The sequence below is a fragment of the Oncorhynchus mykiss genome, chromosome 10 (assembly GCF_013265735.2).
Source record: "Oncorhynchus mykiss isolate Arlee chromosome 10, USDA_OmykA_1.1, whole genome shotgun sequence".
Lineage (NCBI taxonomy): Eukaryota > Metazoa > Chordata > Actinopteri > Salmoniformes > Salmonidae > Oncorhynchus > Oncorhynchus mykiss.
The window spans coordinates 31,077,217-31,097,730 of NC_048574.1; the positions used below are offsets into that span (position 1 = coordinate 31,077,217).

A 20,514-nucleotide genomic window follows, 5' to 3' on the forward strand; every position below is an offset into this window, starting at 1 on the left:
CTTCACAGATACACACACTTCACAGATACACACGCTTCTCAGATACACACGCTTCTCAGATACACATTTCACAGATACACACACTTCACAGATACACACACTTCACAGATACACACACTTCACAGATACACACGCTTCACAGATACACACGCTTCACAGATACACACGCTTCACAGATACACACGCTTCTCAGATACACACTTCACAGATACACACGCTTCTCAGATACACACTTCACAGATACACACGCTTCTCAGATATACACGCTTCTCACACGCTTCTCAGATACACACGCGCTTCTCAGATACACACGCTTCTCAGATACACGCACTTCTCAGATACACACGCTTCTCAGATACACATTTCACAGATACACATTATACACATTTCACAGATACACATTTCACAGATACACACTTTACAGATACATATTTTACAGACACACATTTCACAGATACACATTTCACAGATACACATTTCACAGATACACGCTTAACAGATACACATTTCACAGATACACATTTCACAGATACACGCTTAACAGATACTCATTTCACAGATACACATTTCACAGATACACGCTTAACAGATACACATTTCACATATACACATTTCACAGATACATATTTCACAGATACACACTTTACAGATACACATTTCACAGATACACATTTCACAGATACACATTTCACAGATACACATTTTACAGATACACACGCTTCACGGATACACATTTCACAGATACACATTTTACAGATACACATTTTACCGATCCACGCGTTACAGATACACATTTTACAGATACACACGCTTAACGGATAGACATTTTACAGATACACATTTCACAGATACACATTTTACAGATACACAGTTTACAGATGCACACGCTTAACAGATACACATTTCACAGATACACATTTTACAGATACACACTTTACAGATACACATTTTACAGATACACACTTTACAGATACACATTTTACAGATACACATTTTACAGATACACACTTTACAGATACACATTTCACAGATACACATTTCACAGATACACATTTTACAGATACACACACTTCACAGATACACACGCTTAACAGATACACATTTCACAGATACACATGCTTAACAGATACACACTTCTCAGATGCACACTTAACAGATACACATTTCTCAGATACACACGCTTAACTGATACACACTTCACAGATACACACTTAACAGATACACGCTTCACAGATACACACACTTCACAGAAACACACTTAACAGATACACATTTCTCATATACACATGCTTAACAGATACACACTTCACAGATACACACTTAACAGATACACATTTCTCAGATACACACGCTTAACAGATACACACTTCACAGATACACACTTAACAGATACACATTTCTCAGATACACACGCTTCACAGATACACACGCTTCACAGAAACACACTTAACAGATACACATTTCTCATATACACATGCTTAACAGATACACACTTCACAGATACACACTTAACAGATACACATTTCTCAGATACACACGCTTCACAGATACACACGCTTCACAGATACTCGCGCTTCTCAGATACTCACGCTTCTCAGATACACATTTCACAAATACACACTTGACAGATTCACACACTTCACAGATACATATTTCACAGATACACACTTCACAGATACACACGCTAGACAGATACACACTTCAGATATATGTTTTTTACAGTAACACTTACTAGGTCTGTATATTCCGCCCCATATTGGTCAACCGACTGACGCTTCGTTGCTGCTGCCACGTCATTTCAGTATTAGTTCTATGAGTGTAGTGTCACCCAAGGGGCCATGGGGAGGAGATGTTTTCAGACTGCACTGTGAATGGAAAGCACTACCGATGTTTTCTGAAGTCTCCAAGTTCTTTGTTTTTGGCGCACTTTGTCACAGGTGCAGCTCTCAGTGTGTGTGTGTGTGTGTGTGTGTGTGTGTGTGTGTGTGTGTGTGTAACGGTTTCTTGTCCCCAGCTTTCGTTTCGGGTTCTTTGATGTTTCAGTAGGGGAGTTTTGACCCACCTTTTTAGCTCCAGGCCTCAACCCCTTTGTCCCGCGCCTCCCCCTGTTTTACCACAACATGCAGGAGGTTTCTCTGTGGTCTCTCGCCCCTTATCCCTTATAACTCACAATTCATTAGTAAATCCCCCTATCTGAATCATATTGAAGGAATGGCAGGAAGGTAAAGGAGACAGGCAGGCAATGCAAATGACGTTTCAATCTCACAGAGAAAGACAGAGGAGTTGCCATAACCATTCATATAAGTACTTTTAAGCAAAGGCTTATACCATGGTTTTATATATGATCTATTTCCATAAGAGTTCTTCCCTCTTTTAATGCAAATGTTGCCAGGGCTCTCCCTGAAATCTTCCGTTGAGTCATAAATTCCAACAATTGACCTCCCACTCGTCTCTCTCTCTCCGTCTCTCTCTCAGGGTCCACACATAGCATCAGTGACCCTGGCAGCATATGAATGTGGTTCGGTGGATTTCCCGGAACCCCCCTACCCCGAGCAGATCATCTGCCCCCAGGAAGAGGTGTTGTTGGGGGGGACAGAGGCCGTGGCCCAAGTGGGTGTGGAGGGCTTGGCGGGGGTGGCAGCAGCTGTACAGGGAAGCATCTCCCTCTGGACCATTGTCTCCAAGGTCCGCTTAGAGGCCTGCATGTGGGTGAGTCTATTCTACATACAGTCTGTACACAGTCAACACACAGTCAACTGCACAGCCCATGACACATAGTCGAGACATGCAATCTACAAACAGTCAACGCACGCAGACGACATGCACAGTCTCCTACAAAGTAGTTTACACAGTCTTTTACACACAGTGCATATGCCCCTCAACTGGGGTTTAACTATCCATATTGGTACATGTCAGGTTCACTGGCACAAATGCTTTATGATCAGTAAGCCTCAAAGAGTTAGAAGTAAAATAACATTGACTGTAGGTCAAGATTATTTCTAAAACATGTGACTGCTAAGTGAGATATCATTGACAATTCAATACAATAATACCCACTGATGGTTTGGAAAACCCCAGCCTTTTACGGTGAATTTCCCCTTAACACTGCTGGTGGTTTCACACCTCTAACCAAACATAGCCATGTGGTTAGGTACTGGGGACATGATACTGACAGTTTGTAATCCTTCACCGCTGTCACGCACACACACCACTGTCACACCACTATCACACACAGTTCTGTAGCTAGAGCCAGCCCTGGCACAGGTAGACGTTAACCCTTCACCAGATACTTTGGTTGCATTCTGACTCTGGTGGCTATGGTAACCACTACAATGACTCAGCCATGACATAGAGTTGTCATGGTACTACCACCACCATGCTCTGCGTCAAAAGCCTATCAACTCTCACACCTCTATTTATTTTAACCTTTATTTAGGCAAGTCAGTTAAGAACAAATTCTTACTTACAATGACGGCCTACCCCGGCCAAACCCTAACGACGCTGGGCCAATTGTGCGCCGCCCTATGGGACTCCCAATCACGGACGGTTGTGATACAGCCTGGAATCTAACCAGGGTCTGTAGTGACACCACCAGCACTGAGATGCAGTGCCTTGGACCGCTGCGTCACTCGGGAGCCCACCTCTAACTGGTAACTGCCTGTATCAGCTTCCCAATGATGACCAGCACTTCTCTTCCTGGATTCTCAGCATTCACATCTCTTTTACAGAGAGTCGGGCAGTGTCAGGCCCTTTTCTCAGAGCTTCCCTCTCAGTGTGAAACTGTCTCTACTGAAAAACACAGATGCTTAACTTAACTCATCTCTATGACCTGTGGTGAACTTGGGATTTTTATCTTCCTCTAAACTGACTGAAAATGAGAAGTGGAGGATGTTATCTCACTCTTGTTTATTCACATTTCACATGTTACTGGCTGTGGGGAACAGAGTACCTCTACTTCTACTACTTTAGTACTGCTGCTGCTGGGGCCCTTTCCCTGGAACAGAGTGAGTGAGTGAGTGGGGGAGGAGGGAGGGGGGGGGGGGGGGGGAGGGGTAGGAGGGAGGGAGGGGGAGGAGGGAGGGGTAGGAGGGAGGGAGGGAGGGAGGGAGGGGTAGGAGGGAGGGAGGGAGGGAGGGAGGGAGGGAGGGAGGGAGGGAGTGTAGTGTAGTGAAGGAGGGAGAGAGGGAGGGAGTGTAGGTCAGGTGTATTCTACCACCATAGTTTTAGTTACACCAGGATAAGTGTGATTTTCCCATTCCTTTTCTATTTTACCAAGGACTCTGATTTCAGTGGAGCAGATTCAAGGTTTCTTTAGCTGGCACGGCGTGCCCATACCAAAGAGTAATTATGTGGTAAGGGCAGAGCTGTGTGTGTGCCAGCTAGGGGTATGCCATACGATCCCCTGGCCTCGCCCCCAGATGCTGGCACAGCCCAAAATGCTGCAACACCTGCTGTGCCCACTTGATGCTCACGGCATTAAAGCCCCAAAAAGATACACCATTCACCCCACCCTTCTCTGGCACCAGTAGCCCTTTTTATGATATTACCCCCTCACTCTGCCCTCTGGCCCTCCCCTCTCCCTCTCCCCTCTGGCCCTCCCCCCTCCCCTCTCTCCTCTGGCCCTCTCCCTCTCCCCTCTGGCCCTCCCCTCTCCTTCTCCCCTCTGGCCCTCCCCTCTCCCCTCTGGCCCTACCCTCTCCTTCTCCCCTCTGGCCCTCCCCTCTCCCTCTCCCCTCTGGCCCTCCCCTCTCCTCTCTCTCCTCTGGCCCTCTCCCTCTCTCCTCTGGCCCTCCCCTCTCCCCTCTCTCCTCTGGCCCTCTCCCTCTCCCCTCTGGCCCTCCCCTCTCCCTATTTGGCCCACTCCCTCTCCCCTCTGGCCCTCCCCTCTCCCTCTCCCCTCTGGCCCTCCCCTCTGGCCCTCCCCTATCGCCCTCTCCTCTGGCCCTCCCCTCTGGCCCTCCCCTCTCGCCCTCCCCTCTCCCTCTCTCCTCTGGCCCTCCCCTCTGGCCCTCCCCTCTCGCCCTCCCCTCTGGCCCTCCCCTCTCGCCCTCCCCTCTGGCCCTCCCCTCTCGCCCTCCCCTCTCCCTCTCTCCTCTGGCCCTCCCCTCTCGCCCTCTCCTCTGGCCCTCCCCTCTCGCCCTCCCCTCTCTGTGCCACCCCGTCCACCGCTGCAGGGTCTAAGTGGTCCACTTCAAAAAACATGGCGCAGGTGGCTGCAGTCTGGCACACACGCAAACACACACATGCAAACACACACACACACGCAAACACACACACAAACACACACACAAATACACACACAAACACACACCCACACAAACACACACACACACACACACACACACAAATACACACACACACAAACACCCACACAAACACACACACACACACACACACACACAATAGTGCAGTGAATAGAACAGCTGCCCTGGAGATTAGGGCACGTCTGCATTATGAGCAAACTGGCAGGTTTCATCAAAGACTGCTGTGTTGACATGGAACAGGATGTCCAGCTTAAGTATCCCATCACCCCTCCCTCCCTCCCTCCCTCACCCATCCATCCCCTTTCTCCCTTCCTCCCTCACCCCCCCTCCCTCCCTCACCCTAACCATCCCTTCTCCCACCTCCCTCACCCACCCACACCCCTCCCTCCCTCACCCTAACCCTCCCTTCTCCCACCTCCCTCACCACCTCACTGCATAACCTCCCTCCTTTCCTCACCCCCCTCACCCCACCCCTTCTTACAAGTTTTTCTGTGCCTGAAAACATTACCATAATGAGCTATGAGCAATTCCAAAGCACTCGTTTTCTCTGCAGGTTTTTCATTGTGTTAATTAAGTCTGTTGCTCTGCGCTCCCTCCTCATCCTCGTGTTCATGGAGGAATGAACCCACTGAACCTGCCTGGGATGAGGATTTGTTTCACTCAAATCTCTTCCGTCTTTCTTCACAATTCGGCGAGTGATACCGTCTTATAATTGAAAGCTATTTAGGATGTTGGATATTCATATAGTTTGATCCAAACTAATAACACCCTAATTGACCCGACAAATTGAAAATATATGTGTATTGGTATTATACTTGTATTGTGAAAGGTTGTGTGTGTGTGTGTGTGTGTGTGTGTGTAGGGAGCAGGCACAGCCATCGGGGAGCTGCCCCCCTACTTCATGGCGCGGGCAGCGAGGCTGTCTGGAGAAGAGCCTGATGATGAAGACTATGAAGAGTTTGGAGAGTTGCTGGAGCAGGCAGAGACTCCACAGGTAAGCCTCTATCTCTCTCCTTTTTCTCTATCACTCCTCTCTCTCTATCTCATCCCCCCCTCTCTCTCTTCTCTGACAGAGACAGGTGGCACACAGCCTTTCCATCTCTCCTCCTGACTTCCCTCTCCAACTCTGCTTTCTCTCCTCCCTCTTCTTCTCACTACCCATGCTCTACCTGTCACTACTGTCCTCCAGGTCTCACTCTGTTTTCTTCTGCCTTCTCTCTCTCCTCATCTAGCAACCTTTTGTGCAACTTTGTTGAAACAAAACAGTCACATTGTATACATGTGTCATACCAGCGGAAACCTCTTGGATGTGTACGCGCACGCACAAACACACACACAGAGTGGAGCAATGCGAGTTGAGCCCTGACGGAGAGATGGCTAAAGTTCATCTCAGGAATTCCCCACAAGCCCGTTCCCTTCTCTCTCACATGCACACACACGCATTAGCTAACCAATTCCCAGTTCCCTACCTCTGAAGCAGACTGAAGCAGTCATGTGTTTCTGCCTTTTACAATGCTCTGCTCGGTCTAAGTGTGTAGCAATGCCATCAAGGGCAAAGCCATTGTTTTCAAGGTGCCTGCATTGGCTTTTGCAATACCATGACAAACAGTATTTTCATTTCTAAATAGGCTCGACAAGTACTTTGACCATGACAACTCATAGTAAATATTATTTTCCTCTGTGAATGAAAGAATAGACAAGATGTCAGTTGCTTTGTCCCTCCATAATCTTAGCCGGTCTTCTCTGAGTGCACTTTAATCCTAAGGATTGTATTTCACAATGTCATTCAATGTCATGAGCATTCCAGCACAATACAGGTCAAACAATGGGGGCAGGCAGGAAAACGGTTTGGAGAAGCCAGTGCCAAAAAATGACCTGATTCTCCTTCATGTTTGAAAATAGACTAGCCAAAGGTTTGTTCTATTCCAATTTAAATCAGACATTTGGGTCAACTAGTGGTTGACATGACTTGAGGGGCTTTAAGGGTTCATTAAGTAGTGATTTAATGAGTCGTTTACTGCGAGCTATTGATAGTACTCTGAGCACTGTCTGCTCTTAATAGATAGACTCACACTATAAGCTCACACTCTGTACAAAACTGTACATTAATTACTTTCTGCCGATATAACCAAAAAAGACATTGGCGTTCAACATCAGGCACATTGACATATGTTTTTTCATCCGGTGGGTCAGCAGGGTGTGACAGGCACTGGTGGTTTGATAGTGGGTGAGTGCTCCCTGGCACCGTAGTGATGGGGCTACCTACTGTCATGTTTAGTTTATCACTCATGCAATGGGCATCTGCAGATGGCACAGTCTCCAGCCTCCCTTGGCCCTCAGACCACATGTGTGAGCCTGGAGCTCTGACATCATTTGACACACTGATAAAGTCCCGCTCGACTCTCCACCAAAACGAACAAACGAAGACGAAGAGAGAGTGAGCGGAGGAGAGCAGAGGAAAAGAGAGGGGACGTGTGAGAGAAAGACAGATGCCCCGTTGTGGAGAGTCATATTTTGTCCATCGACCCATTCATCTTGTCCGCTCTTCGTTATTGTTGTTTCTTCTTCTTTTTCTCCGCCGTAACTTTGACGTGTCCGAGGCATCAGGGAAGACTTGTTGGTTGTTTGTTTCGCATCCTCAGAAAGGTTGAACAAGTGTCACCGACCACAGAACTGCTGGGTCTGAATTAGTGCTCTGAGGCTCTTTCACTCTCCCTCTACTGCTCTCTCTCTTTATCTCTGTCACACACTCTCTAGTTCTGTTGATATCCCTCCCTCACTCCCTTTCTCTCTCTCTCTCTCTCTCTCCCTCCCTCTCTCTCTCTCTTTCTTTCTTTCTCTTTCTCTCTCTCTCTCTCTCTCTCTCTCTCTCTCTCCCTTTCTCTCTCTCTCTCTCTCTCTCTCTCTACTTGTTCTGTCTCTTTCTGCTGACATCTTTACAGTGTGGTCTGGTCACCGGGTGTGTGTGTGTGGACAGCATCTGGCAGTAGGTTGCTCACACCAGGAGAGTTTGCTGAGCTGCAGGAGTCAGAAGCCTTATTTTCCTTTCTTCTCTCTCCTTCTGTCACCTACAACGAGGGTGGATTGTTTCACTGGCCGAGAGAGAGAGAGAGGGAGACCGCTTATTGCATTGCATGCTTGTTATACTGTACATTCTTAAAGGAAGACATCACAGCGATTATGGACATCTCGTTGCGGTGGATTTATATTGCATCGTTATTCTCTGTTATTTTAACCAAGATTAGAAAAGTGATTCTAGAAAATAGAGATGTGATTGAATAGTAACATGGGAGAGTTTGTGATCGGATGTGTCTTTGGGCTCCACGGCAGGTTAGAGATGCTGACTCTCTTCTCTCTTACTCTGAGATTATAGGGGTGTCAATGTGCCAGGAGCTTGACGTAAACCCAGTGGCATTTCTCAGAACGCGCACGTGCCAACTTCCTGCCGCAAGCAGGCGCACATGAGTGACGGCAGAAGAACACAGCCCCCCCCCCCTTTCAAGACCTTATTCAAGAATGATAGTCATGACTTTACTAAGCAGGTCCAGACGCTGATGTCATGAACATTTGCGTTTTTAAAACATTTGTTTGAACATTTGGATGTTCTGAAAATTAATCCTGGAATCCTCTCTAGATGAACAACGTCCAAAAAGTGGCATGGTGATTCAGTGGTTTCCCTCAAGTGCTTTATGTTTTTGGCCGGCATGGAAGTAGTTAACCAGCACTGTGAATTCTTGATTGCCAACTCCCAGGATTGTATCTCCTGTATCCTGGATAAGAGCTGTCTGCGCTGCGCTGGGCTGGGCTGGGCTGGGCGTGTGTCCTCCCCCCTGCCTCCCCCTGGCCTACTACACTCCACTCAAAGGCTTTCTGTGCTGTGGTTTGCCCAGCCCCGTCACATGACTTCTCTGAAAGTGCCCTCTCCCTCCTCCTCCCCTTTATTTCCAGTAAACTGTTTGAAAGGAGGGGGTGAGTCAGAGTAAAACCAGCTTCCCTTCAACCACAGCTTGTTAAAGAATTTGTCAACGTGGACTCGGGGGCACTTTTTTTGTCTCGATAGATTTGAATTTTGTAGAAGGGACTATGGGGCTGGGGTTGGGTTGCGTCAGGAGCCTTAACCACTCTGCTTCCTGTGTGTGTGTGTGTGTGTGTGTGTGTGTGTGTGTGTGTGTGTGTGTGTGTGTGTGTGTGTGTGTGTGTGTGTGTGTGTGTGTGTGTGTGAGAAGGGAACGGGCTTGTGGGGAGTTAATGAGATGAACTTTAGCCATCTCTCCGTCAGGGATCAACCCGCGCTGCTCCGCTCTGGAGATGTGTCCTCCTTTCTGTGTGTGTGAACGAGTTTCATTCAGGAAAAAGAGAGAGAGAAAAACAGTGCATGGGTGTTGATTTTTCCTTAACTGACACTTAACTTTTCCAGATGCACATTGCTTTGTCGTCTGCCTATTTTGGATGGTTTTCAACTCCTTACTTCCACCACGTCTATTAAAGTCTGTAGAATAGCACAATTATTAATTATCCAACCACCCACATGTTTAAACCTTTCAGTTCATCATAAAGCATACATTTATGTTCTAGAGTACATATTTGCATCAGCATAATGAGTCATGCATAAATTGCATAAATTGTATAAATTGATATCTGGGTAAGTTGTTATCATAAACATGGAGTGGCCTGGTTTGTTTATATAAACTGTTTTTCAGAGTCCCGCAATTTAGAATAGGGGTTGCTAAATCATTACATGTGAGGAGGGAAACGGTGAACTATTTCACTTTTTTCCCCACTGCCTATTTGCGTCAACCTTCGTCATCTCTCTGGCAACAGTAACCATTGGTATTCAAACTATTATGCTAAACATGGTGCTCATTGGTGCCCTTTGTGTGGAAATGTTGTGGAACAGTGAATATAGAATGTGTTCAGATAGGCTCTGATAATGTAATATCCTTGTAAAAAATCTTACAACCTGGATTCCATGTAATCACCATGGTGATTGACATTGTTTCATTACTAAGAAGTCCCCGACAGTCACTCAACCTTGGGAGACCTATTGTACCTTCAGACATTACCCTAACGAGGTCTAATATTCCATGTTTATTTGCATAACTTTAGTTAGCAAAATAAGAAGCAAACTCCACAGCAGGTGATGGGGCCACTAACTGTAATAGCCTTAACATATAAATGATAGATCAGACGTGTGAGTTTGACTTCACGCTGGAGGCGTCATCTTGATGTGGGGGAATATTGGGTACAGAGTGCTGAGTAAAGAGATGGAGAGCCAAAAGCTGGAGCCATGCCCCCATGGTTTTAATGACACTGCACCCTTGACAAGATCTCCAAAATGTAATTGCTGGTAAGCCCTACCCTGGGGGATAACGCGCTGCGCGGGGGATGGGGACGGGAGGGAGGCAGCCGTGGGTGGAAGCCTGGCCAAGATGGTGATTTTCCATGAACTGCGTACAACACACATTGTGTGGTGTCTGGATTTCTGAACACTGGTCATGTAAGATGGACAATTTTGTGGTACAGAAGGTACATACAGGAGGAGAAAAGGGGAGAGTCCCGCTCGTGAATGACAATGTCACGTGTAAACACACGATATTCCCCCCACTGGGACCTTCATTTGATTCAGTGGTGAGGTAGCTATTTTCCTTTCACTCATCCATACCAGTCAAGTGAGTGGAAATCCAGAACTCCACTAACTTTGTAAACTATACCAACGCAAATATCATATTTAATCTAATAAATGTGATTCATTGACTAAACTATGCTGATTTCCCTAACAGTTATCAGTTATTGAAGCATAAATCCCCTACTCTAGTCCTGTGGTTGTTAGGTGTTTGTGGTCAACAGACGGTCCAGAGTCGTTCAGCTGTAAACCATACACATTCCTTCCCCCAGACAACCAGCTCCGTCTCCAAGATTTAGAAAGGGGGGGGGGAAACGGTGAAAAAAAGAACAAAAAAACAGAATAAAGAATTTGGAACAGAAGGCTAGAATTAGAGAAGCAGGATTATCCTTGTGGAAAGCTCCTGTGATTGGATAGAATCTGAGGGAGAAATTCAAAATGTGAGCCAATCAAAGTGGATGTCAGTTGGGCCCCCCTCTTTTAGTCTACTCCCTATGTCTCCAAAATTTCCTGTGGGCCGGCTCCTGCTCTTGAAGCAATGCCACCATTACTCTACTGCTTTGTTGACCATATTAGGCATGATCTTGTCTTAATACCCTAACCTCAGTCTCCCCCCAGTCAAGTTAAACTCTCAAGTTTCAATTTACCGGTATGTGTGTGAAACAATGGTGAAAGTCCTGTAAATTAAAGGTTCACCCATAAAATATCTACTTTATATATAAATATCTACTTTATATATAAATATCTACTTTTATGGGTGAACATTTTATTTATAGGACTTTCACCATTGTTTCATTGTAAATAAGCAATTTTCATCATGCATTGATGTTTAATCCATTTCTTGTAGAACATAATGATTTGGGTGAGTATATTACTAATTCTGGGGGGCACGTCCTATCTGATTTGAAATTGCAGTTTCATTTTGCAAATAATTATAGCAATTGAACATATTAACTACCATTAACTAGTAATAATATGGTATAGTCATTTGAAAGCCTGCAGTGTGAGGTCTGGCCAGGTAAGAGTTGTTTATGCATCATATCAGATCTAGCCTGAGAGATGACCTAAAGGTCAGTCTACAAGTTAGTGGACGATTCCAGTCATTCCTCTAAAAGGAATGACTTTGTGCTATACAACACATTCTTTGTGCCATGCAACACATTCTTTGTGCCATGCAACACATTTTTGTGCCATGCAACACATTTTTGTGCCATGCAACACATTGTTTAGAGAAGTAAAACATGCTCCTACAGCTCACAAGTCAAATGTATTTTATATGTTATATCAAAGGAAAGATGTGTTGATGTCATCTAATGTTATTTCCATTGATTAGAACATGAAAGGGATAATGTGTTAGATATGCACTTAAACACACACATATTTAAACACATCAAGACTTCATATCAAAGTTTCAGTCATGGAGCAATCAATATCTACAGAATAGATTTTTGGAGTCCAGTCAATAAAAGTCTGGATATACATTTTGCAATATTAAATACAAATCTATACATATAAATAGACAATACCCTCAACATGATTTCACAAATTAGCCCCAGTGTGTTTTTAGATTGAATTTACATTTTAAAAAATGATTCCCCTTAAATGTATATACCAACCTTACAGCATTGCCATAGTTAAATATCTGTAAAACATAATAATTTGCCTAAAATCAAGACAAAATAAACACATCAGCACATGCATACAATTTGTAGTGTTATCTCTAGTGGCATTCTAATACAATCATCAGAAGTAGGACCAATTTACCATAATCATTCCAGGATAATTCCGCCATCCTTCTGTCACAGTTCCCAGAAATATTTTTAACTACATCAACTAGTTTAACCCTCATCTTCCCAGCATAGGTATATTGAGGAAAAATCCATGTCATTGCTTTGAAAAGAGCCTTTTGTTGAGTTGTCAGGAGAGATGGCGGGGAAAAGGCTGCAGAATTACTAAGAATCTGTGAGTCATTGGAATGACCATGAAGTCTAGTCTTGCCCTCACATTCCCAATGATATTGGATTGAAAACAGCCAGTTAGTGGATGTGAATATATAATATCCCAGTATAAAAGGTGTTTGGATGAGTTTGCAGAGGGTGATTGTTCCAATTAGACAACTGACAGGACAATTGACTCTGTGCAGCACTTTTGCAGGGCTTAGAACACTTTTTTGGTTAAAAGAAATATTGATATATGAAGGAAAATAAATATTTAGATAATAGTGACTTGGAAAAATCTGTAAAGCATGTCACAATATTCTTTTAAATAAATAGAAAGATGTCATGTTGCCACTATTCAATATGTTAATTGTACACTTACTTCTTAGAGAAATAGGTTTACTTGATATAAACCATATTATTCGTTAATCAATCATCTGCTCTCTGATATATTTGTACATATAAAATGCCAGCATCCTTCTTGTCTTTATATTCATGGTCAGTGTGTTACAAATACAAAATATAAATGAGAAGAGATGATAAAAAAAGACACCTGTTTGTCCTAAACCTACAGTAAGTATATTTTCTATAGTCTTAAAATCTTGCTCCATAATCTCACATTTTACTAACAGTAATGTTAAGTCTCAAACTTCCACGAGCCTGTTTTAGTCTAATTTATTTATCATTTCAAATACAGAAATGCATTACAACTCACAAATGACTTTCAGCACACACCACAACGATATTTCCTTAGAGAGGATCAATTATAAATAACGACATTTTTTAATAATGGAATTCCTTAGACTGTAACTCAATAGTTTTTATTGGATCACTTTGATTTGTATTGATTTTGCAAGGATCATCTCCGATTTATTTTAAGATTCGCTTCTTGTCGACAAGCCTCAAACAATTTTGAAACATTTTTCCTAATGATACAAGTTCCCAGATAAATTATAGAATGAACAATGTTTTGGAAGTATTTTTAGTAATGTTACTACTATGTGTTCATCTGTGAGATATTTAAAATGGGTCGGAGATCATCCTTCTATCTTTAATCACCATAGATTATTGAAAAGGTTATTGATTGCAAAAATAGCTTTAGGTGTTCACTGCTGCGAAATAATTGAGTCTGCTCAAATGAACATAATATGTTACTCATTTAAAGATTCATACATTACATTGCTATGATGAAATGCGAATAAAAATTACATGGTCTGTATAGAATGATCAGTTAAATATTTGCCATTATTTATGCTCCTTTTCAGGACTTTGCCACCAGAGCAAAACTAGCAGTGCAGAAAATGGTTCAGAGAGTTGGATTCTTTGGAATTCTCGCCTGTGCCTCTGTAAGTGAAATCATATATTAACTGTATTCTGTTGAAACATTTTAATCACCCCCATTAATGATAGAAAATACTAGAAAGTGACTTCAAGTTAAATTCAAGCCTTAAAAGAGCAATTCTATGCATCATGAAACTGTCTGTCTATTTAAAGTGAACTGCTGATTCTCAAACCAGAAGACAGAACAGATTATTAATAAAGATAAATATAAAGCTAAGTATATTCTGTAGATTTCAGTCATTGTATTACTAATCTGTAAGATACCTCCAGTAAGTGCTAAACACCTCAAACATAGGAACATTGAACAAAAGTGTTTGTACTGAAGCATACTGAAGTATATTGAAGTATATTGAAGCATATTGAAGTATATTGGGTCCCTGCACTTTTCTATAGAATAAAGTTGTTTTCTCTATAATTGTTGTCAGTTGTTCATATTAATTTCTTATATTTAATACATATTATCTGTTTGTCCAGATCCCAAATCCATTGTTTGACCTGGCAGGTATAACATGTGGCCATTTCCTTGTTCCCTTTTGGACCTTTTTTGGAGCAACACTAATTGGGAAAGCCATAATCAAAATGCACATTCAGGTGAGTTTACTGTATACAAGCACACATTTTTACATCGATGTCTTGCACACAGAGCTCACTTTTCTTATGTATGTTTTTGTTCTGTCAAAGAGGCTACTTATTAAGGTCTGTAGTTTGATATAACATTTTGACAAAGCAACCTTTTTTCTTATAGAATTGATAGATCAAGGCTTCTGTTTATTTTGAATATGAATATGTCAGACATGATAGTAAAACCATGAAGAGGATGAGGAGGGATCCTCCTGTACTGTACTCAACTGAGAGTGTAAGGAGGCCATTTTGGCCAGTGAAAGCAAGAGTCGGTCGTCCATTTTGTGAAAGAAGATGCTGCGCTCAGAGATGCGTACTTTAGTAGGGAGAAGATATTTGAATCACTTGAGTTTTTTCTGTACTGAAAGGGGAATCTGTACTGTAAAGAAGTATACAGTGATGGTTATTGTGTCAAAGTTGAATCAGTTTTCCCATGCATGCAAGGATTAAGGACTTAATCCACTTTGTGCCATGGTAGTGTCTGTATGCTTAATGGATTAGACTTTCTAACTCTTCTAGAAAGTATTTTATAAAAATAAAATGAAACACCAATGGAGTAAGCTGACTTATTAGGATTTATTATCTTACTAGTAATGTTAAGTTCACTTTCTGTAGATGCGCAAGCAGTGAGTGGTGGGTGTGGGGTGGTGTCCATAGATCAAACCCTATTGTAGATAAACACTGCCTGTGATGACACAGAGAGTGGCGTGGGCAGCAGCATCATAGAGTCAATTAGGCCTAGTGTCCCTTGGGCCGATGACTGTGGCTCCACAGCCAGGCAGAATCAGAGGTGTGTCACTGTCCCCTACCTGCCTGACACGGCCAGGGCAAGCTTTACAATGATACACCAAACTGACTGGAAACGAAACCAGGCTCACCATCATAACTGGCTGGGGTCAGCCTGGGATGTATTCAGTGAGATGAAACATCCTGTGTTGCAGATAGAAATGTAATGAATATAGCTGACACAATGCTCTATACCTGACAGATCACGTCCTCTGTAAACAATACAGTTAAATCTGAACATTCTGAACAAACCCCTGTTCTCTCAGCTTCTCCTGTTCTTTCCCCCCATTGTGTTAAGTCTGGAAAGAATGCAGAAAATTATATTCTATTAGATGGCACTTCTTTGTAGTTTTATGTTGACAGTATACTGTACTGTACTGTGAGTCACAGAGATGTATAGTTGTTGAACTTGTCATGAAAGAGAGGGAATGAAGGGGCAATATGATAGACTGTAATGGGGAACAGGTGAACATTCTCCCTTGTGTGCCAAAGCAGGGGAACAATGCACTAGGGGGGTTTGAGAGCTGTATAACTGGGTTGTACTGTACCTGCAGATCAGGTGGTAAATTCAGGTTCACAATAACAATCTGTTCCTGTTAACAATGGCACATGAGTCCCCGAGGATCCAGACCTTTTCACAACGCTTGACCCTGTCATTCTCTAAACTGGATCTGGTTTTCTGACGGTCCTTTGTGGTGATGTTTACTAGCTAGGTTTTGATTTGATTACTGTTTTTATGCAAACTTGCAGTGTATTCAATGTTTAAAAATGGTTCTAAAGTTTGTAATTTCCACTTTAAAAAGTCAGACTTGATTTGCCCTAACTAAAATGTAACAGCCCCTACAAAAATGTCCATTAATTATAATATATCTGTAACATTTTGAAATGGCTCCGTTAGGTTTAGCTGAGCGGAGACATGAGTAAATGTCCTTCCATTTAAGAAGTGGACAGTAAAAGCTCAGTTTCTGGTATTTTCATTTACCTTCAGTACCCGTGACACACAGTCTGGCCTAAACAATAGGAGAGAAGTCATCTCCTTTATGATAGCCTCCCTGACTTCCACATTCCTACTAGTTTAGTTATGGGCTCTGTGTTTCAAGGGGTTTCAACAGACATGCACATTGCTATTATGAGAACCCACTCCAGTGTTGATTCCCTATATGAGTGGCACAATGGGGTAGTATCATCATGTTCAACCTGTGCACTTCCCTACCAGGTTTTCATGAGTCCAAAAAGGACAAAAACATATTTGTTAGACTTGGTCTTTGTTATGGGCAGTGGCATCCATTTTGGCCTCTCCCAGACCCAGTGCTTCCTGGTTTCCTGCTCAGTGGGTGGCTGAACAGTAACTGAACGGTAAACAGAGACGTAATGAGCCCCCTAATAGGGTCTGATTGAGCCGTAATGGCCAACCCCCCACCCCCCTGTCTCCTGTGTCCAGTCTGAGGCAATGAGTAAGCAGGAATTAGACTGGACAGGAACAAAACAAACCCCTTTACTGTTATAAACGTCTGTCTGAGAGGAGTGACACATCTCCTCCTGATCCCCCCCCATCCCCTCAATACTCCTCTCCACCTCCTACTCCTCCTCCCATCCCCCTCTTCAACTGTTATCTGTATCAGCTGTAACCCCACACCCTCCCTCATCCTCACCCCCTGAAGACAGCCTGCCTGTGTAGACTCATTTCTTGACCTGAGTGTCTGTGCGTTGGTTCAAATGTGTCATAGGGCCTCTGACTTTTGTTCCCGGCCTTGAAGGGCCACTTCATGGCTGGTTTTGGGCTGACCGCCTGTCAGGCACCAAATGTGGTGTTGGTTGACTACAGGGGGTCCAGCAGAGGGGGTATTACTGATCAAACCATGAGTGTACTGCCGTGGCTGGGCCTGTCTGTACCCCCCATGACCTCAAGACCCACAGACTGACTGATTGTCTCTCTCTTTCTTCCTCACAGAAACTGTTTGTGATCATAACCTTCAGCAGCCACATAGTGGAGCAGATGGTGTCTCTGATCGGGTGAGTAACCTAGCCACTAAGTAACATTGGACATCCTGATGAAATGGAAATGTGTGTGTGTGCTTGCTTGCATGAGTGTTTGTGTCACAGGATGGAGGAGGACAATGACAGGGGTAGTATCCCACATTAAAGGGTTCATTTGGAACATGACGGTTGAGAGCGCTTCAAGTGTGACATTTTGAGGTCGTTTGTGCCCTTTTTAGGAAAAATCCATTCTAACTTTGTTCTGAATGTAACTCAGGTCTCTTACCAAAATGTTAGCATGAATTAATCATGGGGAACTGGAACATGCTGTGTTGCATGGAATACATGTTCTTCATTTGACAGACCCTGGAAGGGTGGTGATTATACAGTAGAATATGTATGGTATTGACGCTGCTCTTGTAAGAGATACCCCTCAGTCTGTTACCTAGTCTGGATGCTGATGATGGCCATGCTCTGCCACTTGGTGTGGATGGCTATGAATATGGACATTCTATGTAAGATTGTTTCTCAGGTTAGGATGAACTGTCTCTGGCATGCGGTCTGGTTGAAATCTACATTCAAATCTTGGTCCTGTTATGATGTGGCACTGCTTTGCCATGGTGACCTTAAACAGACTGATTGTGTGCTATTCATTTGGTGTCATATGGCACTCAAGCGGAACGGGGTTTGTTGATATCTACGGGATAAAGACATTTCACACGTGCCTTAAAGAATGGCGCGACAACTGCCATGTCCTTTTTCCATCCTTCGCCCACCACTGATGGCTTGGTGTCACCCTCCCTGACTGATCTGATGTCCAGTCAGACGTCACTGTCACCAGCCCTGGGACCCTGTGGTCTGGCCTCCCAACTAAGCCTGCTGCTAATAGAGGCTTCACACCCGCCCACCCTGCCTCACACTACTGATCCATGCTGCACTGACATGGTTATGTATCCACCAGAATTGTTGGAACAGTGCTGAAAGAAACAACATAGGATCTTTCATTTGGCCAGCATAGTAATATCTGAGCCAGCACATTACGGGTTAAGTCGACACAATGGTGTGAAAAATGTATTACCCTGGCCTGTATATGGGGCTGCCTGCTGACCAGGTATAGGGGGAAGCAACCTGTTGCCTTTGTAGAGTTGTCATGGCCAGGATCATTGTGTGTGTGTGTGTGTAGCAGGTTGGGATGGTGTTAAATTGGCACCTGACACACACACACGCACACACCCCCACACACACACTTGGCCGTGCTGAAATCAGACTGTGAGATTGCATCAGCTCTCATCCTTGCCAGCAGTTTCTTTCATCGCTCTTTTCTTTGTTTCAAGAATGAATACTTTGGTGGCTTTATTTAGAGCTGGTTTTAATAAAAGGCTTCATTTTTTTCTCTAATTTGTTGAAAGATTATTCCCAAATCGAGTTAACAGACAAACGGGCAATTTTAGTTAAAGCTGTTTGGTCATTCACAAGGGTTCAGAGAGTTTTATCATTCATGAACGGTTTTCAGCATTGTTGTTCACATGCTTTTCAAATTAATGTATTTGAATATAGGCTATTTATTTCATCATCATATGAATCATATGAACATTTTATAGCCATTTGTGTGTGTGTGTGTGTGTGTGTGTGTGTGTGTGTGTGTGTGTGTGTGTATGTTTATAATGATGGATAGATAGCATTGTGAGGGTTTGAGTAGTTTTCAGCATTGCTGTTCATACCCTTTTCAAATTAATTTATTTCAATATAAGCTATTCATTTAATTATCGTATGAATCATATAAACATTTTATAGTTGTGTGTTTGTGTGTGTGTAATGATGGATAGATAGCGTTATGATAGTTTCAGTCCATGGGGGACTGATCGTCATTGAGCCACAGAAATACAGAGTGACACATCAGAGGTGAATGGAAAGTTTCACTGCAAGTCACAAACTCACCGTTTCCCCCTTTTTTACAACCTGTTAACCGTCAACTTCCTTCCTGACTGAGGCCCATCCACCTTGAGAGTTGCCTGATAGTGAGGCTTTCACACAGAAACTGCCATCCAGCAATGGCTCTGTCACATTTCCACCTCACACACCTTCACTATTATTAACCCTTTACCGGACTAACCACACCTTTACTTGTAACCCTTTAATATTAACTCTTTAACTACCTACCCATGCCTATTGCCACTTTTACTTAACCCCTTTGCTGCCTGTCCACATTTCCATTCATGAACCTTTTCATTGCTTGTTTTGGCCTATTTATTGTCCACCAGAGTTCCTTTTCTCTTTCCATTTAATCTTTTTATTTTTTTTACACTTGCAATCAATGCTAAATCATCTTCTTTTTGAAGTGGATTTTTTCAGTTTTATATGTCTTGAATACCATTCTTTCAGTGACAATGCTCAGATTATGTTGGTTGTTCGCAGTAAGCAGTGGTACAGTTAAGGACGGTAGAATTCTGGTAGTTATAATCTCCTGTAAAAGTGTTGTCTGTGTTGTCGGTAATCATTTTTTTAACATATCAGACCGTTATGGTTTTAGTGATGTCCAGACACAGGAATGGAAGATGATATCTGGTGATATCTCTGTTCTCCCTGTGCGTGTATCACAACCACCGTTTCTCACATATTTATCTATACACAGCTCATAAAAAGAGACCTCTTAGTAAATGATGTTTTAATATTTACTCTAGTTTCTGTTGAAATTATTGAGAAAACTGCTCTTACAGGCCCCAACGGCTTTCCTGTATAGCCAGTTTTATAGTACAAGGTTCATAACTTGACTGTTAACGTTGTTGTGACATGTTTTTTTAACCTTTAGTATTCATATGGTATATTCTTCAGACAGACATGTTTTTTAACCTTTAGTATTCATATGGTATATTCTTCAGACAGACATGTTTTTTAACCTTTAGTATTCATATTGTATATTCTTCAGACAGACATGTTTTTTAACCTTTAGTATTCATATTGTATA

At 43.1% G+C, this 20,514-nt stretch overlaps 1 protein-coding gene across 5 annotated transcripts in view; it reads left to right on the forward strand.

The window, feature by feature from the left end:
- Positions 1-20,514, forward strand: part of LOC110533645 (vacuole membrane protein 1) — a 102,789-nt gene that overhangs the window by 55,258 nt on the left and 27,017 nt on the right. For 3 of the 5 annotated variants that reach the window (XM_021618056.2, XM_021618055.2, XM_021618057.2), the window contains exons 6-10: positions 2,476-2,709; positions 6,127-6,258; positions 14,090-14,170; positions 14,640-14,756; positions 17,524-17,585. In XM_021618056.2, the coding sequence (XP_021473731.2) occupies positions 2,476-2,709; positions 6,127-6,258; positions 14,090-14,170; positions 14,640-14,756; positions 17,524-17,585 (626 nt within the window). Of the gene's footprint in view, positions 1-2,475; positions 2,710-5,881; positions 5,956-6,126; positions 6,259-14,089; positions 14,171-14,639; positions 14,757-17,523; positions 17,586-20,514 lie in introns of all 5 variants that reach the window. The other 2 variants (XM_021618060.2, XM_021618059.2) reach the window with 2 other exon arrangements.